The sequence below is a fragment of the Thunnus albacares genome, chromosome 24, assembly GCF_914725855.1.
Source record: "Thunnus albacares chromosome 24, fThuAlb1.1, whole genome shotgun sequence".
Classification (NCBI taxonomy): domain Eukaryota; kingdom Metazoa; phylum Chordata; class Actinopteri; order Scombriformes; family Scombridae; genus Thunnus; species Thunnus albacares.
Window position 1 is genome coordinate 8852821 of NC_058129.1, and position 19813 is coordinate 8872633.

Genomic DNA, 19813 nt, shown 5'->3' on the forward strand with positions numbered 1-19813 from the left:
ATTTGAAGAACAAGTTGTTTTTGGCGGCAGCGCGTTGCAAACAGCTGGGTATAAGGTGACCTCTGGCAATCACATATTTGTTGTGGGAACATTTGTTTTTTGCTAAATCCATAAGTGGTCCTCTTTATATGAAGGGCATTAATTCATAGCTCATAGCACAAGTGGTCTGGTTTTAAAGAGTGTTAATGAAAGTGTTCAATCAAAGAATTAACTCAGACTTGTGCAGCACTAGCATGGTTTTTATGATAGTTGAAAGAGCCAAATGTCCTGACACCCATACAGTAGTATTTACTCTGACATTACCCTTGTAAAACTGTCCTCAGAGATTACTCTAACTGGCCTACAATCAAGATGCTATAATTCAGATGTGAAAATGGACATTTGAGCATCTCCAGTAGCATGATAACTGGGCCAACTCCATGTGCTGGTGAAGTTTGTGTGATGTGAATGAAAGCTTTAGCTTCCTTAATTGGAGGGATGCCAATTTTTTGATGTTTTGTACTGTGTTTGTACATTAAGACTACCATCAAATTATACAAAGTGAATTTCAAGAATACATCATGAATTCTTAGCTATTTTCTGTGCAAGGGTCATGAGAATTATTCTAAGTTATCAGTCTATCAATGTTTTAAGAGTTGTTGGTGGATATTTTATTTGGAAAAGAGAGATGGCCTCAGATGTAGTGCTGACTGATAAATCGTATCGTCATGGTGATATGAACAGGCAGGATAAACACATCGCAAGACTGCCTGAAACACGATGAATAAGAAAAATCACCGGTTTGTTACTGCTGGAGTTCTCTGCTCCGCTCTGCTAACGTTAGTCTCTGAGTGATAGCGTAGAAAGTTCACAGAGTACTTAACGTTTGTCTGGCAAAGGTAATTATTTAGTCATTAAATCAAAAAATGTTTGGAACAGCTGCCTTTTTTTTTGCAGTTGAACTGTAGTGTCTGTGCACTGTAGACTGTCCGGGTGCTACACTGCCCTCACAGATGCAAACATCACGTTATTAACTAACATTTAGAAAATTGATTGACATTTGTGAAATGGAACTTGCCCTCAGGGGTAGATGTTTTTCCTGATTTGATCTAATTGTCTCTTGATTTAATGGCCCTACTCTGTGTCAGTTTTCCCCCTCATAGTACAGATCTGTGCACCTTGTTGGGTAGAGTTGAGTGCTTTGATGATTTTAATGGGAAAAATGAGTTATTTTAAACTGCCATGTTTAATTAATATTTATTTAATTATTTAAGTTGTTTTCCCCCAGATATTTTTTATTACAACACTGTATGGTAGGAGATGTTTTTGGTGAGTTTAGAGGAACGTATTTTAAAGGGAGCAGGAGAAATTCAACTTGAATTTCTTAGTTATAATGTTAAATTAATGTTCTGTTTAATTCGGTTGGGTATTCATGTACAATTTGTTCAACAAAAGCATGTTCGAAATAATTCATTCCTTTATTCAGTGGGCTTGTTTGAGGTCTATGCTAGCAGTGTACCTGTTAAAGCAGAAAGACATAGCAACTGTATAGCTAATATGCACACTTCCATATTTGTTTATTTATCAGTCACATCGTCATCGCAATATTGAACAATGTTATCGCACATCACAGATTTTCCTCATATCGCGCAGGCCTACTCAGATGTAGCTTCTACTCTTGTTTTTTTTTTTTTATCACCTGGTTCTCAAAGCCCCGTTCGCATCTCGTCTCCCTGATTGCTAAATAAGCCAAGACAAATGGCAGTGCCCTTCAGACCTTCCTCACTAGAGGTTGACTGCTTGTCTTGTTTGTATTCAGCAGACAGCAGGGAAGTCTTTGCCTGGAACGTAGCCTCGGGGGCCGCGCCACTGACAGACCGCAGAAAGACTAACACTGGAACTCGGGCTGCTCTGTTTTTTTCTCTCAACACCGCTGCCACATCCGCATACTCTTGTAGAACAAAGAGGTTAACCTGGTCAGGGGTTTCAGATGTCTTTATCAAACAAGGATATTTATATTGAACTTTTTGATTCTAATATAACCTATGCCAAAAATATTATTTTATCCAAGAAGTAAAGGCTACAGTTCCCTCTGCTTCATACCACAAAATGATGTTTTTACAAGTTTCTCAGCCTTGAGAGGTTGATCATGGCATCCATTCATGTGTATACAGCTTCTGCTAGAGCTCATACTCGGTGTTGTTTTTGTGCGAGGATTAGAAATATTATAGTTTGATCCAACACGGCTTAATCATTAGGTCAGGGTTTGAAGGATATAGCTTGTGACTAACATCCCTCTGATTGTGTCATCGAGTGAGTGTGGCTCCCAAGTGACATCCGACATGGTGACGCCGTGTGTATTTTTTACGTTGTCTGTTCTGCTTAGAGACGCACGCGACTTCATCTGTCACCAATCCCTTGGGTGTGTCATTGCTCAACTGCCCCGCCAACCCTGCTGGGCACTGACACATCCCGCCTGTCTCCCCTGTCCCGTCAGTCACTCAGTCAGTCAGGATCAATGTTTAGCTGTCGCTATCAGCACACGTTCCCACTGAGACAGCTCACCAACACCCTTCCACCCAATTTAAGGGACATGAAAGCCGGCGTCTTGATCCGCTGTTTACAAATCCACATACAACATGATATATCCTCTCCCCCCCCACTTCACTGTTTGCAGCTCCGAAGAAATCCGACAGGGAAGCAAGCCAATTAGCGCCGTCCGTTCCGCTCTTATCCTATCGCAGAGCAGCAGGATGTGCAGGGTTGAAAGGTAGTCACTGGTGGGCTGCACTTTACAGAACCAAAGCCTTGTTGTCAAACTGGAGGGGCCTCACTGCAAGATGATTTCTGATGGATTACTGCTGTTATTGTGCACTCCGCCTCCTCGTTCCCTTTCCTTGAGCCATCCCTTATTTTTTTTTAGCCTGGTGATGAGCCCTTTCTCCTCCGTCTGTGCCGAAATGTCTTTATTTCCTTTCTTCCTTCCCTCCATCGTCGTTTGCTTCGTCTCCTACATAACTTTGTTCTGCTTGTCTTCTAATGTCTCTATTCAGTCCTCTATACTGTACTTTTGACTGTTTCTTTCCCCCAATTTGCCTCTCTCTGTCCTTGAACGAACTATCGATTTAACCAGGCTACATTAGACAAAATGAGCTCTCACGTCCCGCATGGATTCACACAAGTTCATGATTTTCTACAATTAAGTGTTCTAATATGAGCTCTGTGAGATCCCAGAAACCTCCTGCCAATTAAACAATGTGGGAAGCGCATGACATCATGTTCCTTAGAAATAGAAATTTCTTTTCTTTCTCTTTTCAGCCACAATGGTCATCACTTCTTATGATACGGTAATACTCTCTGCGTATTCCAAACAAACAAGTAAAACCTATTATTTCTCGTGCACTAGAGAATTTCCCAGAATGACCTTGATGAGTGGCTAATGTATTTGATTTTAAAAGGCTGTAGCATTAATCACTGTTTTGATAGCGATATGGAGTACTCGAACAGTGCTTGACAGCGTGACACAAAGAAAGGAAAGGAAGGAACGAAGGATCAATGCAGACGACTATTTGAACGGGTGCCGGTTGTCAGCGGTGTTGGTAGGCATACCAAAAAAAAAAAAAATCCCTCTGACATGTTTATGTGGGCGTCTTCACAGTGACTCTAAGCTGTGATGGGGGTAAATTGGAGACGCATTACCTAACCCCGTCATCGGTTAATGCACTTCAGGTGGATTTCTTTGATCCACCATCTCATCTGGCATTTAAGGGCTGTTAGCAGCGCTGATACGGAGTGGAGACTTGAAGAGAGTATTTATTAATGTTAGTATTCTCTTTTGTAAAATATGCATAAGGCCATACATTTTGCACACAGGACAAACCTATCTCTGGCGGATAACCGTTCTCGCTCTCTCTCTCACTTCATCGCTATTCATCTCTTTATCTTTCCATAAATTATTTATGCAAAACCGCAAATCACTTTTCTTTGCAACACTTGACACGTTTGCAACAGACAGCCATGACTTACTAATCAGGGCTGCCTTAAACACATGTTCCCAGGGAATGTAAAGCCTTGCAGAGTATATTTGTTGGCTTTTTTTATGTGTTAGCTAAAGGTTGGGATGATTGAAATGGAGACGGCGATCATGCAAATCCCACTGAGGGTTAATACCACCTCTCACCTATTACTTATGTTTGCATGTGTGTAAAGATGTACGTTTAAATACACAGTTTGCATCAGTTTTGCTTTGCGTGAGTCCATCTGCTCAATTTTTATTAAAGTCAGTCTGTTATTTAAAGCCATTATGAATCTCTGCCATTATAATTCCTAATGCACCAAAACCCTCAACCTTTAAAAATGTACCGTAACATTGAAATACTGTTAACAGTAAGCAATGAATCACTCTTCACAGAGGAAAAAGTGGTCTTAAAATGACAGCTATTTCTTTTTTTTCTTTTCATAATTCAGATTTGTGCACAATTTGCTCACCGCAAGACTCCCACCGTCCTAAATACAAAAAGCTGCCAAGTACGCTCGCCGTCGTTGAAAATGAGCTTTCGCACGACGGAAGCGGCTTCCTGTACTCGCTATTGAGGCACAATTCTAATTTACAACTTTGCCATGGAGGCAAACAGACACAGGGCGCTATCACCGTCAGCAGCCGCCGGAAAAACAAATTAACTTTTTTCCCTCTATTTCTACCCTCCATTCAGCGCAATGGGCAGCTTTCCTGAAATGATGTGCTGGTTTATTGGTGTTGATGTGAGGCTGTCAGTCAAATATCAGAGGAATGGGGGAAATTGACAGCGGAGATGATGAGGAAATCCTCATACATATATATCAGCTGATAAAGGGGCAGTCACAACAAGCCTCCGCCTCTCCTTCCCAACACCTCCCTCCCTCCCGTTTCTGTCGCTCTCACTCACTACATCTCTCATGCCTTCCCCTTGAAATCCCCCCCCCCTTCTCTTCTCACACGAAAGGCTTTTATGTTTCTTGTCTTTCATGCTCCGGCTACACCCACCTCCCTTCTTCAACCGGACCGTTTGGCTCAGAGCTGTCTCTTATTTACAGCTCTGGTGTTCAGCAGGGAAGGGAGGGGAGGGGAAGGGAGGGGGGGGGGGTGAGGCAGGGATGCCTACTCACTCCTCTGCAGTTTGACCGTGAAGTAGCTCCACCGGAGCAGTTGAAGAATTAATTACTTTATTCATAAGCTTCTAAACAACTTGTTTACCTCGCGCTTCCAGAGTTTTCCAGCAAGTATCTGGGGCCAGAAGGTCTATACTCTTTAATTATAAGCTATCTTGTCTAGCTTCTTTCAGTTTTTTTTTCCTTTTGCTTAATGCCCAACGCTGATTTACATCTTGCATCATCTGATTAACCGTTATGTAAGAAGCAATCTTCAGAAAGCTAATCACATGGTAATGCTCTCTTGAGTTTTGCCAGCAATCATTTCACCAGAGTAGCTGTCACAGTTTTCAAATGGCACAGATCTCATTTAGGAATTACATTTTTTTTTTTTTTTTTTCATTTTTATTTCCTCTGGTAACATTGGTTACTCATCCAGCTGAGGAATACGATACCCACATTCATACAATGAATTATTGCCCACAAGGTAATTATCAAATAAGACAGTGAGCTGAGACTTCCATTTGTGTTGATCACTTTCACGATCCATCAGTTCCTATCGAGTTATGACATTTGAATTGACCCTGAGGGACGGACAGTTTGAAGTGCAGACACATTCATATCAGCCGGACAGCTCAGCGGCATTTCAGCAGCCGACTGCCCATCACTCACCGGCCAATTAAAGGTATTCATGTGGCCACAGGAAACAGTCACGACCAATTAGCATTTGATCTTACCTACTCATGCACACACACATACACTCAAAGCATAGGGGCGCCAGGAAGCAATTACACCTCCAATAGCGGTTATGTCCTATTCAGTCATCTTCATGCCATGAGTGATGGATGGAGTTCCTCTGTCATTTAAGGTCCGCTAATGACACACACATGCAAGAGGACACACACATTCCCTCTCTCTACTTGCGCCTTTCCTTGCCCCCTCACGCATCTCCCACTAAAACACACACACACACACACAGAGCGTTGACCTCTGCCTTCCAGACGGACAAGGTTAAGTGTTTCTTGTCTGAGGATGTGTGGAAGGAGCGGAGGAGCCAAGAGTCTAACCTTTCCCAGTCTGCCAACGGCTCTCATCTGGAGCCATGGTGACCTAGCCTTTTCCCTAGCCGCCAGCTGGGAAAATGTTAAGGATTTTTTGAAAAAAAAAAAAAAAAAAACAGGACAGAACTCACAGATAGTTAGTCAGCAGTAAATAAACCGACACTCACACGGCGCGTTCTTTCACTCACATCAGAGCCTCTAATCCCGCAGGATCCTTAACTATCCACCTTAAATTAAAATGCATGTATGCACATTCATTCTTCACTTATTAATATGCACTGAGCAATTAAGGGAAAAATACACAAAATCATAATTAAGCCTGTACATTTTCTGAACAGGGATAGTTTACCACTTAACCCTGGTGGTATTTAGCCATGCACATAGTTTTGGTTTTATTTGTTACGTGTTTTGAGATCTCAGCCTTTGAGATTCTTCCTCCAACCCGAGAAAATAAAGGTGAATGGAATTTTGTCTGTGCTCAAAGCATTGAAAAAAACTGTGATGAATTAGTCCCTAGACTATTTACCTCCATTGCCATAAGGTGCCACAAGAGTGTAATTTAAGTGAACTAACCCTTTAAGATACCCTTTAGGACAGTGGTTGGAGGCGTCACACACACACACACACACACACACACACAGAGACAACATACACACCGCCTTCCAAAATGGCTGAGTCTGAGAATGAGACGTGTAGCTCAGCGGTCTCGTTAAATATTAATGGCTTCCCTGACAGAAGTGGGAAGGGAAGAGAAAAGACAAGACAAATTGCCGGGGGCGACGGATTTTGTGTGGAATTGCTAAAATATGCCGCGTATCAGGATGCAAACAATTAAAGGGAGGGCCCATATTTCACCAGGAGGCCTCTGGATGGCCCAGCCACTCTCACTCTCCGGCTGTCAGGGAAAAAAAAAAAACCCTCTTCTCTCCTCTTCATTCTTTTTCTCCTCCACCACTCTTGTCTTAACTATTTTGTTTACATTTGCTTCATTTTCTCTTCCCTTTCTCTCTCTTTATGCTTCCTTCTTGAGACTTTCATCCTTTGATCTCTGTCTTCCTTCCTTTCTCTTTCTTCTCCGCCTGTGTTCCTTTTCTCTCTCCTTAACTTTCTTCTATTTCTTACTCTCCCTCCTTCTCACCATGTTCTCTCCCTTTCCCTCCTCCCTTCATCTCTCCCTTTCCCTGTCCCTCTTCTCCCCCTCTGTCTCCTCCTCTTTTTTTTCCTCCCTTTCCCTGTGTCCTTTCCTGGCACCTCCTCCCCCCCCTTTTTCCTCTCTTCCCTCAATCTCTCTATCTTTTGTCTGACTGATGCAGTACTCGGGGGACTGACCAGGCGTTGATTAAGACAAGCTTTCCTTATCTGCTTTCTGCTCCCCTGGGAACAACCTGCTGTGCGTTCATACCTGTCAGTCTGCCTCCATCTTCTCTCCTCTAGGTGTTTAAATTCAAGTCATTTAAAAAGGAAAATAAAATGATTACGCCTCTATTGGCCGTTATATATTTGCAGCAGGGTTGTAGATTACACAGGCAAGGTATTAGGCAAGTAGTTTAGCTAGTAATAAAACATTTTGACCTTACAATATTCTCCTCCTTCCTCTCTTTGCTGTGAAATTGAGTTAACATAGTTTCAAGAATTAGATATCAAAATAAGTACTAACGGATGAATCCTCCACTCGCATTCCCCCCTCCTCTACATTATTAATAGGCTCTAACTGGAGCTGTTTTAATTATGATGGGATGAGCATCGGATGGATCTCTCCTAACTGCAGTTTTAGCTCTCAGACTCTTTTTAGTGCTATCACTGCTAATATCAGCCATTAATAGAAGCTGATTTGGGCCAAATTGCCGGTATGCGGCGCAGGGCATATGGAGAGGAAGTCGGATAAATAGATTTAATTATGCCCGTAGGGGGAAAACTCAGGACCTGCTGGCTGTTTTCATTATAGAGCGGAGGTGGGATTTTCCCACAAACAGGCCAGGATTGGCTAGCGGTGCCCGTCAATCACAAGCGGGATTTCAGTGGCCTGATGTGAACTTGTTGTCGAGCGAGAGCCTACTTGTAGCCTGATCCTCATTTCCACCAGGAAACCACACCAATTCTAAAGAGCGCTTGTTGTCTATTTTTTACCGCGAATGTAATTCTGTCTATTTCAGGCCTGGAATATTTTCCGACTAGTCTCACCGTGAAAGCAACACCACGGTGCCAGAACAGGAGAAGGAGGCACTGTGTTACATCACAACCCTCCATAGTGTTAATCTCTTTCTCTCTCTCTCTCTTTCTCTATGTGTGTCTCTCATTTCTCTTTCAGTCTGCCCCTCAGTTTGTTTCTCTTTCGCTCTCCCTTTATCTGTCTCTCTTTACTGCAAACTCCACTGAGATATGTGTGCTGCTCTCCAAATACATACAGAGCAATCTAATTACTGCGATAACATTTCTGCTTGGCTGATTAACTGTTCTCCCTGTGCCTCTGAACGCAGCAGCATTGCTTCTATATATTCCTAAGCTCCTTATTCCTCCCCAGCTGAGCTGCACTTTCACAGGAGCTTTGGCTCACCCATCCATCTCTCCTCCTTTTTTTTCCCCTCACTTTTTTCTTTCTTTCTCTCTTTCTTGTCTGGCTATTTCTTTTTCTTAGCTTCTCTCGTGTATTCTCCGAGGCGGATAGGCTATTTAGCCTGCTTTCACTTTTTTCTGGCTTGCTCGTTTAATTTCTTTCTCACTCATTCTTTTTCTGCCTTTCTCTCTCTCTCTCTCTCTCGTCTTTTCTTTCACCCACTCTGCTTCTTTTCACCTCTCTATCTTAGTCTCTCGCTCATTCTCCGAGGCAAATAGGATATTTGGCCAGTTTTCTCGCTTGCTTTCAGCTATTGGCCACCTTCTTCTTCCTTAGAACATAGCAACCCTGTTGCAAGAAATCTTGGTGTTCTGTTTGAACATCATACCACAAGGCTTGTCCAGTCGTGTTTTTATCATCTTAGAAATATTTCAAAAATATCTATTTATAATTGTAGAGGCATCAAAACCATTTTACTCTACATGCTTTTATCTCCTCATGCCTCGAATGTTGTAACTCCCTCTTCATTTGTCTTGACCAAAAATCAATCGGCTGCTACAGACTGAACAGAATTCAGTATGTCAGGCTTGTAAGGCTCATGATGCTTTTCACCAACACATATAGTCTGTATGTACTGTGCGTCGTTGCTCACATACTTTATGTGTACCTGGAGGATTGAGAAGTATATCCACAAGGCAGCAGATCAGGGCCAAACCATCGCTGTCCGACACCTGAATATCTTGGATTTTGCAGCATAATAGCAACACTGAGGGAGATGACGATAATGTTAATGTTGCAGAAAAAGCATCAGAATCTGTTGTTGACATTAGCTCACATCCTGATATACTACTCCCACTGTTACTTTGCTTAACTACTTCTTCATGTTGCGAATTAAATGCATTTATGCATATACTTAGTTAGTTAAAAGGAAGTATATCAGCACTTCAATATAACCACATTGATTTTAAGATATTACTGATTACTTTTAATGCACTTCGTGGTCTGACTCTGTATTTCTGACCTTCTAGAGCTTCTACGTAGCCTGATATTCTCATCCAGAGTCCTAGCATAAAACTGGAGGCGACAAAGTCTTGCACAAAATAGGGAAAATAGGGTTTGCAGGATCATCTTTTAAATTTCTTCTTAAAACAAGCAAATATCTCATCCTGATTTGGCTTGTTTTTTTTCTGGGTGTTTTTACTTGATTTTACTATCTAATCCAGTTTATGTTTTTCATTATATATACTGCAAGTTTTCGATTTGTGTTTGTTATTGTCGGTTTTTAATCTGTTTTCTTTTCAGAAGCACTTTGTTACAGGGGTTTTGAAAAATGCTCTACAAGTGAAGATTATTGTTATACTGTGCTATTAGGTGTTTTTTTTCCTTTCTTCTCTTCTCATTTAGTTTTCTTTCTTCCTCCTCTATTCATCTCTTTCCTCCAACACAGACAGGATGCTAAACCAGTGTCTCTGCAAAGATGAGCCCTTCATGCTCTGCCGTGCTGTTGTGTGTGTGTGTGTGTGTGTAGAGCTTCAGCTTGTGTGCGTGTGTGTGCGTGCTACACCTCAAACACTGTATGGCAAGGTGTTCACGAGTTTCATCAAGTCAGCGAGCATGTGAGCGCTCACACGCAACGTACACATACACACATGTCAATTAAATGCTTGTCCTCAGCCTGAAAACATGACGTCCACCCCGCACACACACGCGCACACACACACACATCCACACGCACACACACACATCCACAGTGCCAGACAGTGTTCTCACATCCCTCGTTATGCCTGGCGATAACCAACCACCCACTGACTTCCTGCCGCACCAGATAGAAAGCTTATTAAGACTACACACAATCAACTCACACTGCACACCGTCAGTTATTGTCTCAATTGCAGAAAAGAAAGCGCTCTTAATGCTGAGAATGGAAGCAAACGGATGATTTCTTGAAAGATTGATGGAGAAAAGGCCGTTCATTCTGCAGAGAGAGAGAGGAGATGTTAAGTCTGTAGCTGCAGTTTAAGTCTGTTAAATGTAATAGTTAAGTTTTTCTAATAGAGAGAGCTCTTCTGGCCTCTTCCTCCCCTCCCTGGGGGGCTAATTGCACAGGTCAGTTTGGTGACATCACCACACCGGCTAGCTGTGATCTCAATGTTACATATAGAGCCTCATTAGAGCACGGCTAACTGAGCGCACGCACACGCCCGTCGTCTCCTCCTCCCCCCTCTCCCTCCAATAATGAGAATGACATTAGCTGTAGTAATTACAGTCAGTCCAGTTTCTTACCAGCTGCTTGCTTTGCGGTGAGTTTTCCGTGCGACTCACTGGTTTGTCCAAATCCGGGTGTTGATTTTGTAAAGTTAAGTAGTTTTCACAAGGAAGTTCAGTCAAATAGAAAGATGCCAGATTCTTCTAAACCAGTTGGACGCTGACAAAAAAATACTATTATATCATCAATATTCAAATATAGCGACAAACATACTAGCAAGAACTCTTATTTCCAGAGTTCAGTGCAAACCGAACAGTCCAGTTGCATCACTTCTCAGGATCCCGGGCCCACCGAGGTGACGGCGAGGAGTCGGTGGCAGCGGCGGGCTAATGATGACAGTGACACACTAATAATGGTTCCCAGTAGCTCTTGTGACAGTGGGGAGTGTATTAACTGGGACACAAGAGCAGTCTGACTCACCCGGACCCCCTACTTCCTCCTAATGAGAGTTTGATGGAGTGGTTGTGTAGGTAGATAATGCTAAGTTAATGAGATGTCCTATTCCATGAGACTGTTTGCAGTTCCCTACAGAGTTACCGCGTGTGCGTCGCCCGTGTTGATGTATATTGCTGTCTACTCGAGTGCGTGCGTGGCTGCGTACCTGCGTTTGTGAGCGATATATTGGTTTCTTGATTACTGTGCGTGTATCTAAGTTACTGAGGTTTCTAGAGTCGTCTTCTGTGCATTTGCTTACTTCCACTCGTGTGTACCGTATGGCTCTGTCAAGTTTTTTTTAATTTTTAAATTCAGCGGCACTCTAGCACTCAACAGGAAATTAACTGTCAGATTTCTGAAAGAGTGACAGAGCAGAAAGTGTCCTGAGAAGAGACAGAATTAATAAATGCGGGGGAAAAAAAGAACAGACAGCAAGTAGAGAAGAGGAAAAAAAAGACAAAGAGAGAAAAGAGGAAAGCAATGAGACACCGTTAAACAGTTGGCTCACCGCGATGGGAAAAGATGGGAGTTTTGGCAATGAAGAAGGGGTGAGATAATGGGAGAGCGGGGGATATCCACATCCCTCATGGCAGGTACATGTCTCTAATTGGGAGTCCCATCCCCAACCTGCGTCTACCCCTCCTCCTTTTTCCTTCCATGTCTCAGACAATTGCAGTGAGAAAAAGAGGCTTTCCTAATTAATGCAGATATAATGATGGGTCCAGCTGTGGACTTCTGCCCCCTTGGAATATTGATTAAGGTGCTCTGTGTATATGTGTGTGTGTGTGTGTGTGAGAGAGAGAGAGAGTGGGTGGGTGGGCGGTTAAGAGGGCAGGCAGCTCAGACAGATAAACCTGGGATTTTAGATAATCATATATTTATGTGTAATATAATTATATATCTATTGATGCAAACTAAGATGAATAGTGTTGATATTCCTTTTGCAACAATACAACATTCTGTACAGTTCTCGCTGAGGTAATTGGTAGTCTGCTTTTGGCACTGGCATGATGTGGGATTGCTCAGAACATCAAAATAGTTCCAAGAAAAAAAAAAAAAAAAAAAAAAAAAAAACTTCAGAAAAAAAGATGCTTGCTGCGGCATTGCCCACACTGTCTCTGTGACAAGTGATCTCCAGGAAGTGATGTGGAAAAATATCACAGCAACGGGGGCAGTGACATCACCTGAGGAAAAAAAAAATATAAAGATAAAACAAGGATGTTACAGATGTCACATTTAAACTTCCTCAAAGGCCCCCCGAGATCAGTGTGAAGCTGTACTGCATGCCAGTTTTGCTTTAAGGGGCACTCTACCGATTTTACACATCAAGATCAGTTTACCAGTCATGGTTAGTGCTACTCAACCGCCTCTCAAAACAGTTGTATAACATCTTCTGCGGCATACAGGAGCTTTGTCAAGTCATCGAGGTTATCTCAGCTTAAAGTCCCTGCACACCCACACAGGTGTTTTCACTTACTCTTGTTGATTAGACCTCTGCCCAGGTTTAAGATGGGCAGAGCTCTACCGTAGTCAATTGAGGTCATCTGACTCCTTGTATTAATAAGACTGTTCTAGGTGTAATTTATCCGGCCGTGCATCAACCAGCCATGAGAAGAGGCAAAAAAAATCTGCCAAAAAAAAAAACCCCACCTGTGTGGGTTTACTATTAAGTGTCGGGACTTTAACAGACAATCTGTGTTAGAAACTGGGGGTGAGGAGACGTGGGGGCTCACCAGGCAGGGGAGGGTCTAATGAGTTGTATTATGGGAAGTGTAGGATCCAGTATTTTTGGAGATTGACCCATACTAAGAACTTAAAATGGGGATATCTCGCCTTTGCTGCTCTGGTTTTGACAAGTTTTTTTTTATCTGTCTCTCACATATCCACTAACTTTATGGAAGTAGACTTTTAAATCATCCAAACATTGGTTCTGGAATAGTTCATAACTTTATTACTGGGGTATACTTTAAATGTCCTGCACACCCACGCAGGAGTTTATAGTTATTCTGCTTTTCTGGAGAAAATCTGCAATTTTCTGGAGAACAGGACAGAGATGTGTCCTGAAAAAAACCATCTCGTGTGGGTGTTTTGACAAGCATTAAACATGGTGTGTGTTGCCCCGAGGAATGATAACGGTGTTCTAGAAGGGGTCTAATTAGCCAATGGTGAGTCAAAACACCTGTGTGAGCATGAATGTGTATGAGCTAGTAAATTCATTAGTATGTAGAAAGTTTGTATGGGGCCACATAGACTCACAAGTATAGGGCATAAAAACATAAAGTGACCGTTAACTGTAAAAGAAGATCGTTTAATTAGTCACCTCTCTGCAGTCTTCACAGCAAAACATACGCTATGCAAATGTCTGACCTGCTGCTGGCAACATTAACACACACACACACACAGGTAAAAAAATAAAGTGAGTAGATTACCTTAAAACCACAGTAATTGGTTTGCAGGATGGTGCCAGGCCAAAATGACAATCCTGTCCAGGTTTCACTGCGGCTCTGATGCTGAGCGCCACTTTTGGCCAGGCCAGCGGGTTACCATTCAGGCCACGTATCTGCCTGTAGCAGTAATGAGAAGTGCTTTGCTGTTAATGAGATAAACACAGACATTAGATTGGCTCAGCAGGAGCTGAGAGGAAAGGAGAGGGCGAGAGCAAAAAAGAAATGGGTTGGCGGGTGAGACAGAGGATGCGACACACAGAGAGAGAGAGAGAGAGACGCAGAGGGGAGATGAGAGAGGGCGGTGGGGCCTGGTGAGAAAGATGATGTGAAGGAGAGATAGAAGAATATGAAATATTTAGAGGAAAAGACTTAATTTCTTACAAGTGTGAAATAGAGCTTCATTATAACTGGAGCAGAGGTGACAAGTGTATTTTGTCTGTAAAATGAGAGAATAAGCGGAATGATATGATCCAGAATGATGATGGTGATGATGGTCGTAATGGCGAAGTTGATATGAAAACTATAACACACTGTGGTGCAACAACTGTTTTATTGAATATTTTAAAATATTCATGCTCCGTATGGTGTGACCCCCCCCCCCCCCCCCCCCCCCCCCCCCCACACACACACACACACACACACACACACGCACACACTATCTAGCATTAAGCAGTCTTTTTCCAAGCAAAGCCACTAAAGGACATACAGGAATGAGTTTGTCTAACAGTGGACGAATGTGTATGCGCGTGTTTGGAAAGGTGATGCAAGGTGGAGGTTGTGTGTGTTTGCAAGTTGTGTGAGTTTGAGAGTCTCTTTCATCAACTCCTGCAAGCTCTGTTGCTTGAGTGAAGTTTGTAGTTTCATCATAAAAATCTCCAGAAAGATTAAAACACTCCAACATAAAATTGCGTTTGGCAGGCTGCAGTACTGTCTACCTGAGGTTTTAAGGTCTTAAAGATGAACAGGAAGTGTATCAGAGAATATTTTAGGTCATTTAAAACTCACCGTGTTGCATCCGTGTCCCTTTTTTGTGCTTCTTGTTCCAGGTTTGGGAAGAAGAAAGAAGACAAGAGCAAAGATGCAGCTAAAATATCCAAAAACAAACTGGAGGCCCTCAGTGAAGAGGAGCTGGACAGGATCCCTGACAACAGAGACGGGTATGAATCAGACCTGAGTGTGGAATAAGTCTCTGTGTTGTTTTTTTTTTTCACAGTTTAAAGTGTCAAAAGAGAGAGGTTTACAACACAGTGAAGTGCTGAGAGAGTCAGAAAGTTCACACAATCACCAGTGTAGTAAAAAAAAACTGTGATTGACACCTTACCTGACAAGTTGTGAATTATCCCGACGCAGCAACATGCACCCGCCTGGTCCTCCGAAACAACTGCTCAGTTGAATGTGTAGCTCATACCAGCAGACTGAAGCGAGGCTTATTCTTCGGCGTGTATTATTTATTCTTTTAATATGTAACTGCCTCCTCTCCTCCTGGCTGACAGCTATGATCCGCGTTACGCCGAGATCCGCTCCGGCCACTTCACCCCGGACCCGGCCTCCCTCCCCGACGTGGAAGACGACGACAGCGACCCCAACTACGCCCGCATCAACAACTTCCGCCAGCCGCCCTCGCCTCAGTCATTCGTCAGTCGCACGCCCTCCCCTGCGGCACCGAAAGGGGGGACCAACCAGCCTCAGTCCTCCGCCGAGGAGCTGGACGGGCTCTACGCCAAGGTCAACAAGTCCAGACCGCCGCCTGCAGAAAGGTGAGACAGCAGAGGAAGAGGAAAAAAAATTGATTATTTATGTTTTTCTAAACTTGCGAGGACCCAAATACTTGGTTTAGTTTACTTCACAAGCAGTTTAATCCATATGTGTTTGTTTTTTTCAAATTTGCATCTGTGTGTCTGTGCAGATTAGTGGGAGTGGGTAGATGCACAAAATTGTGTAGGCGTGCACACACAAGGTCACGGACCCCATGGCTTGACCGGCATGAGCGAGAGAATATTTGCACATATCTACATTCATGGTCTACCAAGCCGGGAAAATGCATAAAACATGAGCACATGCTTACACTGTACTAAAACTCTCATATAGACACACAAACACACACCCACACACAGTCTCATAGTAATGCCATGCATGATTCATATAACTCTTCTGTTATGTTTGTGATCATTTTGACCCTCAAGTTTTTAAAATCTCTTAAAAAAAAAAAAAAATATGATTAGTTATTTTCACTTGATAATTACATTTCTCCATAAAGTTCATTGCAAGAACTAAAAAAAAAAACCCCAAAAGTTAGTTTGGGGGCAGTTTGGCTGCTGAGCTTAAAATATGGAAAAATATTAATGGTTTGAATGTTTTCCTTTCCTCAGTTTTTAATTTTTAGTAAGGGCTCAGTTAGTGATCCAAGACTTTCCTCTACAAGTAACCGTGTCTCTTTCTCTTACACACACACACACACACACACACACACACTCTCTCATAAACATACACAGGGCCCAGGTGCAGCAGAACACATCCCTGAAAGCAGAAGGTTGCCTCTGCTCAGCCCTCCCTACGATTTTTTTTTTAATGTTTGAATTTCATGCCACCACATTTCTCAGGCCACCAGCTGTATCCCTGTCTGTTCACACACACACTTGGCGCTGAAAATGTTCTGGGCAGACGTAATCACCAGCGGCCAGATCTTGATACAGATATGAACCCAAAACGAGGATGGCTGGAAGTTGGAAAGAGCTACAGTAGGACAGTTGCTTTGTTTGTGTTGTCTCCAGCACATTTAAAATGAAACAATTACTGTGAGATTAAAGTGCTGACTGTTAGTTTTGATTGTATTCCTTTTTTAAACATCGTCTCTCTATTTTAGGAGACAAAAACAATCAGGCAAATTAACATATACTTGAATAAAGCCATCATTTTCATAATTTAGCGGAAATCCTTTGCTTTTAATAAAAGCCTGAAGTCTTCGACCCGCAAACCTCAGCAGACACTCGGTATCTGTTCTGCTGATGCTTTGCCAGGTCTCCACACATGTTCATTTGGACTGAGGTCAGAGAAGAACATCTTGTTTGGCCGCAGAAACCTCCTTGGTCGCCTTGTCTGTGTGCTAAAGTGTCCAAAAATTTGGGGACAAAAGTCCTACCCAGTATGAATGTAAACTCCCTTAAACCTTCATACATATTTTCGTGTCCACTTCAGTAGCTGTGTGCAAATGTCTTTTAGGGAAGTTTACAGTTTTCCCAGATAAAATTATTTAGTGGGCAGATGAAATCCAAACCCAAGGGGGTACTTGAGATGCATTTGAGATATTCTGATGCCAGGTAGGAATGGTAATGTGCTGTAAATGGATCTAGATACAGGTCTGAACAGTTTGTTAAGCATTTGGTCCTACAGCTGTGTACAAAGGTGGAACGTTGGAGTTGAATTTAAGGTAGTTTATTGACAAAAATGTGCTTGAACTTGAGTAAAACTTATTATTTAGTCTAATAGTGGAGTGTTGGAGCCACTCGTTTTCAGTTAATGCTTGCAGACGTACACTGGTTGTCAGTGTTGTTATTCCTACTGTATTATATATTATTACTGCTGAGGCTTTTGAAACCTTAGAGTTTAACTTGCAGCCACTTTTTCTATGTAAGAGAGAAAAGAGGGAAATCTAGAGAGGATTCTAATGTAAATTTATCATTTCACGTATGAAATAATACAGGCCACATTAAAACTTCCCTCAACTTAAACTAAACTCTCTGACAGAAATTACTATTGACTTGCAAATCAAAAAACTAAGCCCCAGACACCCAATCTCATCCAGAAAAAAGAGAGGATACAGAGAGCGAGAGAGAGAGAGGTTGGACATGGAAAGGAGACAGATGGGGAATGGAAAGAAGTGACAGACGGAGGGACAGAGAGAAAAAGAGAAAGCAAGAGAAGAGTGTAGAGAAAGAGGGAAGCCAAAATGGGGAGATAGGGAGAGAGAGAAAACGTGTTCGATAGGCAGAGTAAATTCCAGTGGGAGGAAGTGACAGAAGAGAGGATGCAGACAAAGGAGGGAGGGGGATAATTAGCCACAGTCTAGCAGCCTGACAGATCTGTTAGACCACTTTAGCTCTCATCCACTAGTGGTGGGTACTTCATTACCAGCCTGTTTTCTCCCTCCGTTTCTCTCTGTGTCTGTTCCTCTCTCACATTCTCACTGTGTCACTTGTCCATTCTCCCTCCCCTGTTTTGCTCATAATGTATATTAGATAGTCTTTAGCATTAGCATGATGGATGAGCAGCCTTCTCTGGCTTGTTAACTCTGTATACTGTATGAGGGAGTCTCCAGAGACAAAGAAATACTGAAACAAATGTATAATAAGGTTGTTAGAGGTCGGTCATTCTGCATGTGTTGTCTCGAATAATAAAAAAAAATGTGTTCACCTCTTATTTTTGTTGTTAACCTTTGCATGCAGAGCTTTCAAGTGATATAGAATATATTAGCAGTAGGTACGTAAAGGATAAGTCCAGAGATATATTGTATTTTATGAATAATGAATTGATGCTAGTAACAAGTGCTGACAGTGTGGCCAAAGCCTGACAAACATTAGCTTATTCCATAACAAATAAAGGCATTTTAGCCTTTATTTGACAGATAGTAGAGAAGAGATGTAACAAGGTCAGCCCTTATCCTTAAATATTAGTTTGAATTGCTTAATGTCAGTGTGTAAGCTAGTTGGTCGGTTAGTTGTAGACTTATTTAAGGTTTATTACAACTTGGTTCTTGTTTTCATTGTTTTGACCATCATTTCCATCAGTAATAATCACATTGTACTCATCAAGTTAACTGCTGAGATCTGGAAACACGATGACCTCGCTACAACAATGTCCAACAGGGCAAGGGACACGAGCTTTAAAGAGAGATGACAGTTACTATCAAATAAAATCACAGACATAATTATGAGGATCAAAAGAACATGAATGAAATGGGTCTTAAGATGAGTTTTAAGGGTATCATTGGAAGGGAAACTGTTCCACAGTTTGGGGCCAATAATGGAAAATGCCAGGTCACCCCTGGTTTTTAATTGGGTTAGGGTTTTTAATTGGGAACATGGATTGAAGAGCTGTGATTGGCCGGCAGATCTGAGGTTTTAAAGAAACACTCAGGTTAACCAAAATTATTTGGAAGAGAAAATGAAGGCAAACTATAAGATTATTACTCAAACTGTCTGTTATAATCATCCATCACATTTTACTGACCGACTTTTTTGATTCAAATTTGACTAACCGTACTACTCTAGTTGTGCAGGAGAAGGTTTCCTGTTGAATGAGGGATGATTATTTAGCTTTCATGTGAACTCACTTCAGTTTGACCTCCAAATAAAGTGGTTTATAATTCGGCTGAAGTCTTGGCTTGTTCACAACCTGTTTGAATGCTGACTGCTGGCGTTTGTTGCTGTATTCTCAGATCTCCGCAGATACTTTGGTGAGTACAATGTTATCAAAACTGATTTTAAATGAAGGCCAAAACTACAAAAATACAACCACAGTTCTCTTGGCTGTGTTGGCTGACCTCAGATGTATTCCGCAGTCACACCCAACCACATCATGCACGCACATTCACACATGCTCCCTCATTGCCGGCTATTTCCATTCACCTACCACCGCCTGCGCCTTGGACGAGGGCGCTCATTCACAAAACAGGTACATCTGTTAAAACACACACTGTTAACCATGAGGTTGGAACCCCCATGCCGTTCATTCACACAGATATACACACATGGTCAAAAACAGACACACACACGCGCACACACAGCCACCCACATGTCATATATCTGCGAGGAACCCCGGTGTAACCTAGCAACAATGCTGTGTGTGTGTGTGTGGTCCAGTGAGGTTTTTTTTTTTTATACCGTTGCACAAAAATCACAGGTGTAAGCTCACTTACTGTGTGTGTATATCTATAAGCAAACAAACC

General features: G+C 42.3%; 1 protein-coding gene and 1 long non-coding RNA gene across 11 annotated transcripts in view; one reads left to right on the top strand and one right to left on the bottom strand.

Moving 5' to 3' along the window:
- pard3ba (par-3 family cell polarity regulator beta a) overlaps positions 1–19813 on the top strand; it is a 164951-nt gene that overhangs the window by 104754 nt on the left and 40384 nt on the right. For all 9 annotated transcript variants that reach the window (XM_044345430.1, XM_044345431.1, XM_044345432.1 and 6 more), the window contains 2 exons: positions 14916–15026; positions 15363–15626. In XM_044345430.1, coding sequence (XP_044201365.1) covers positions 14916–15026; positions 15363–15626 — 375 coding nt within the window. The remainder of the gene's footprint in view (positions 1–14915; positions 15027–15362; positions 15627–19813) is intronic.
- On the bottom strand, positions 12296–14955 carry LOC122976767. Of its 2 annotated transcripts, none has more exons than XR_006401035.1 (3): positions 14875–14955; positions 13852–13986; positions 12296–12606 (listed from the first exon to the last, which is right to left on the bottom strand). It is a non-coding gene; the product is annotated as an uncharacterized LOC122976767 (long non-coding RNA). The 2 variants fall into 2 exon arrangements; XR_006401036.1 differs by having other exon boundaries at positions 13852–14012; positions 14875–14937.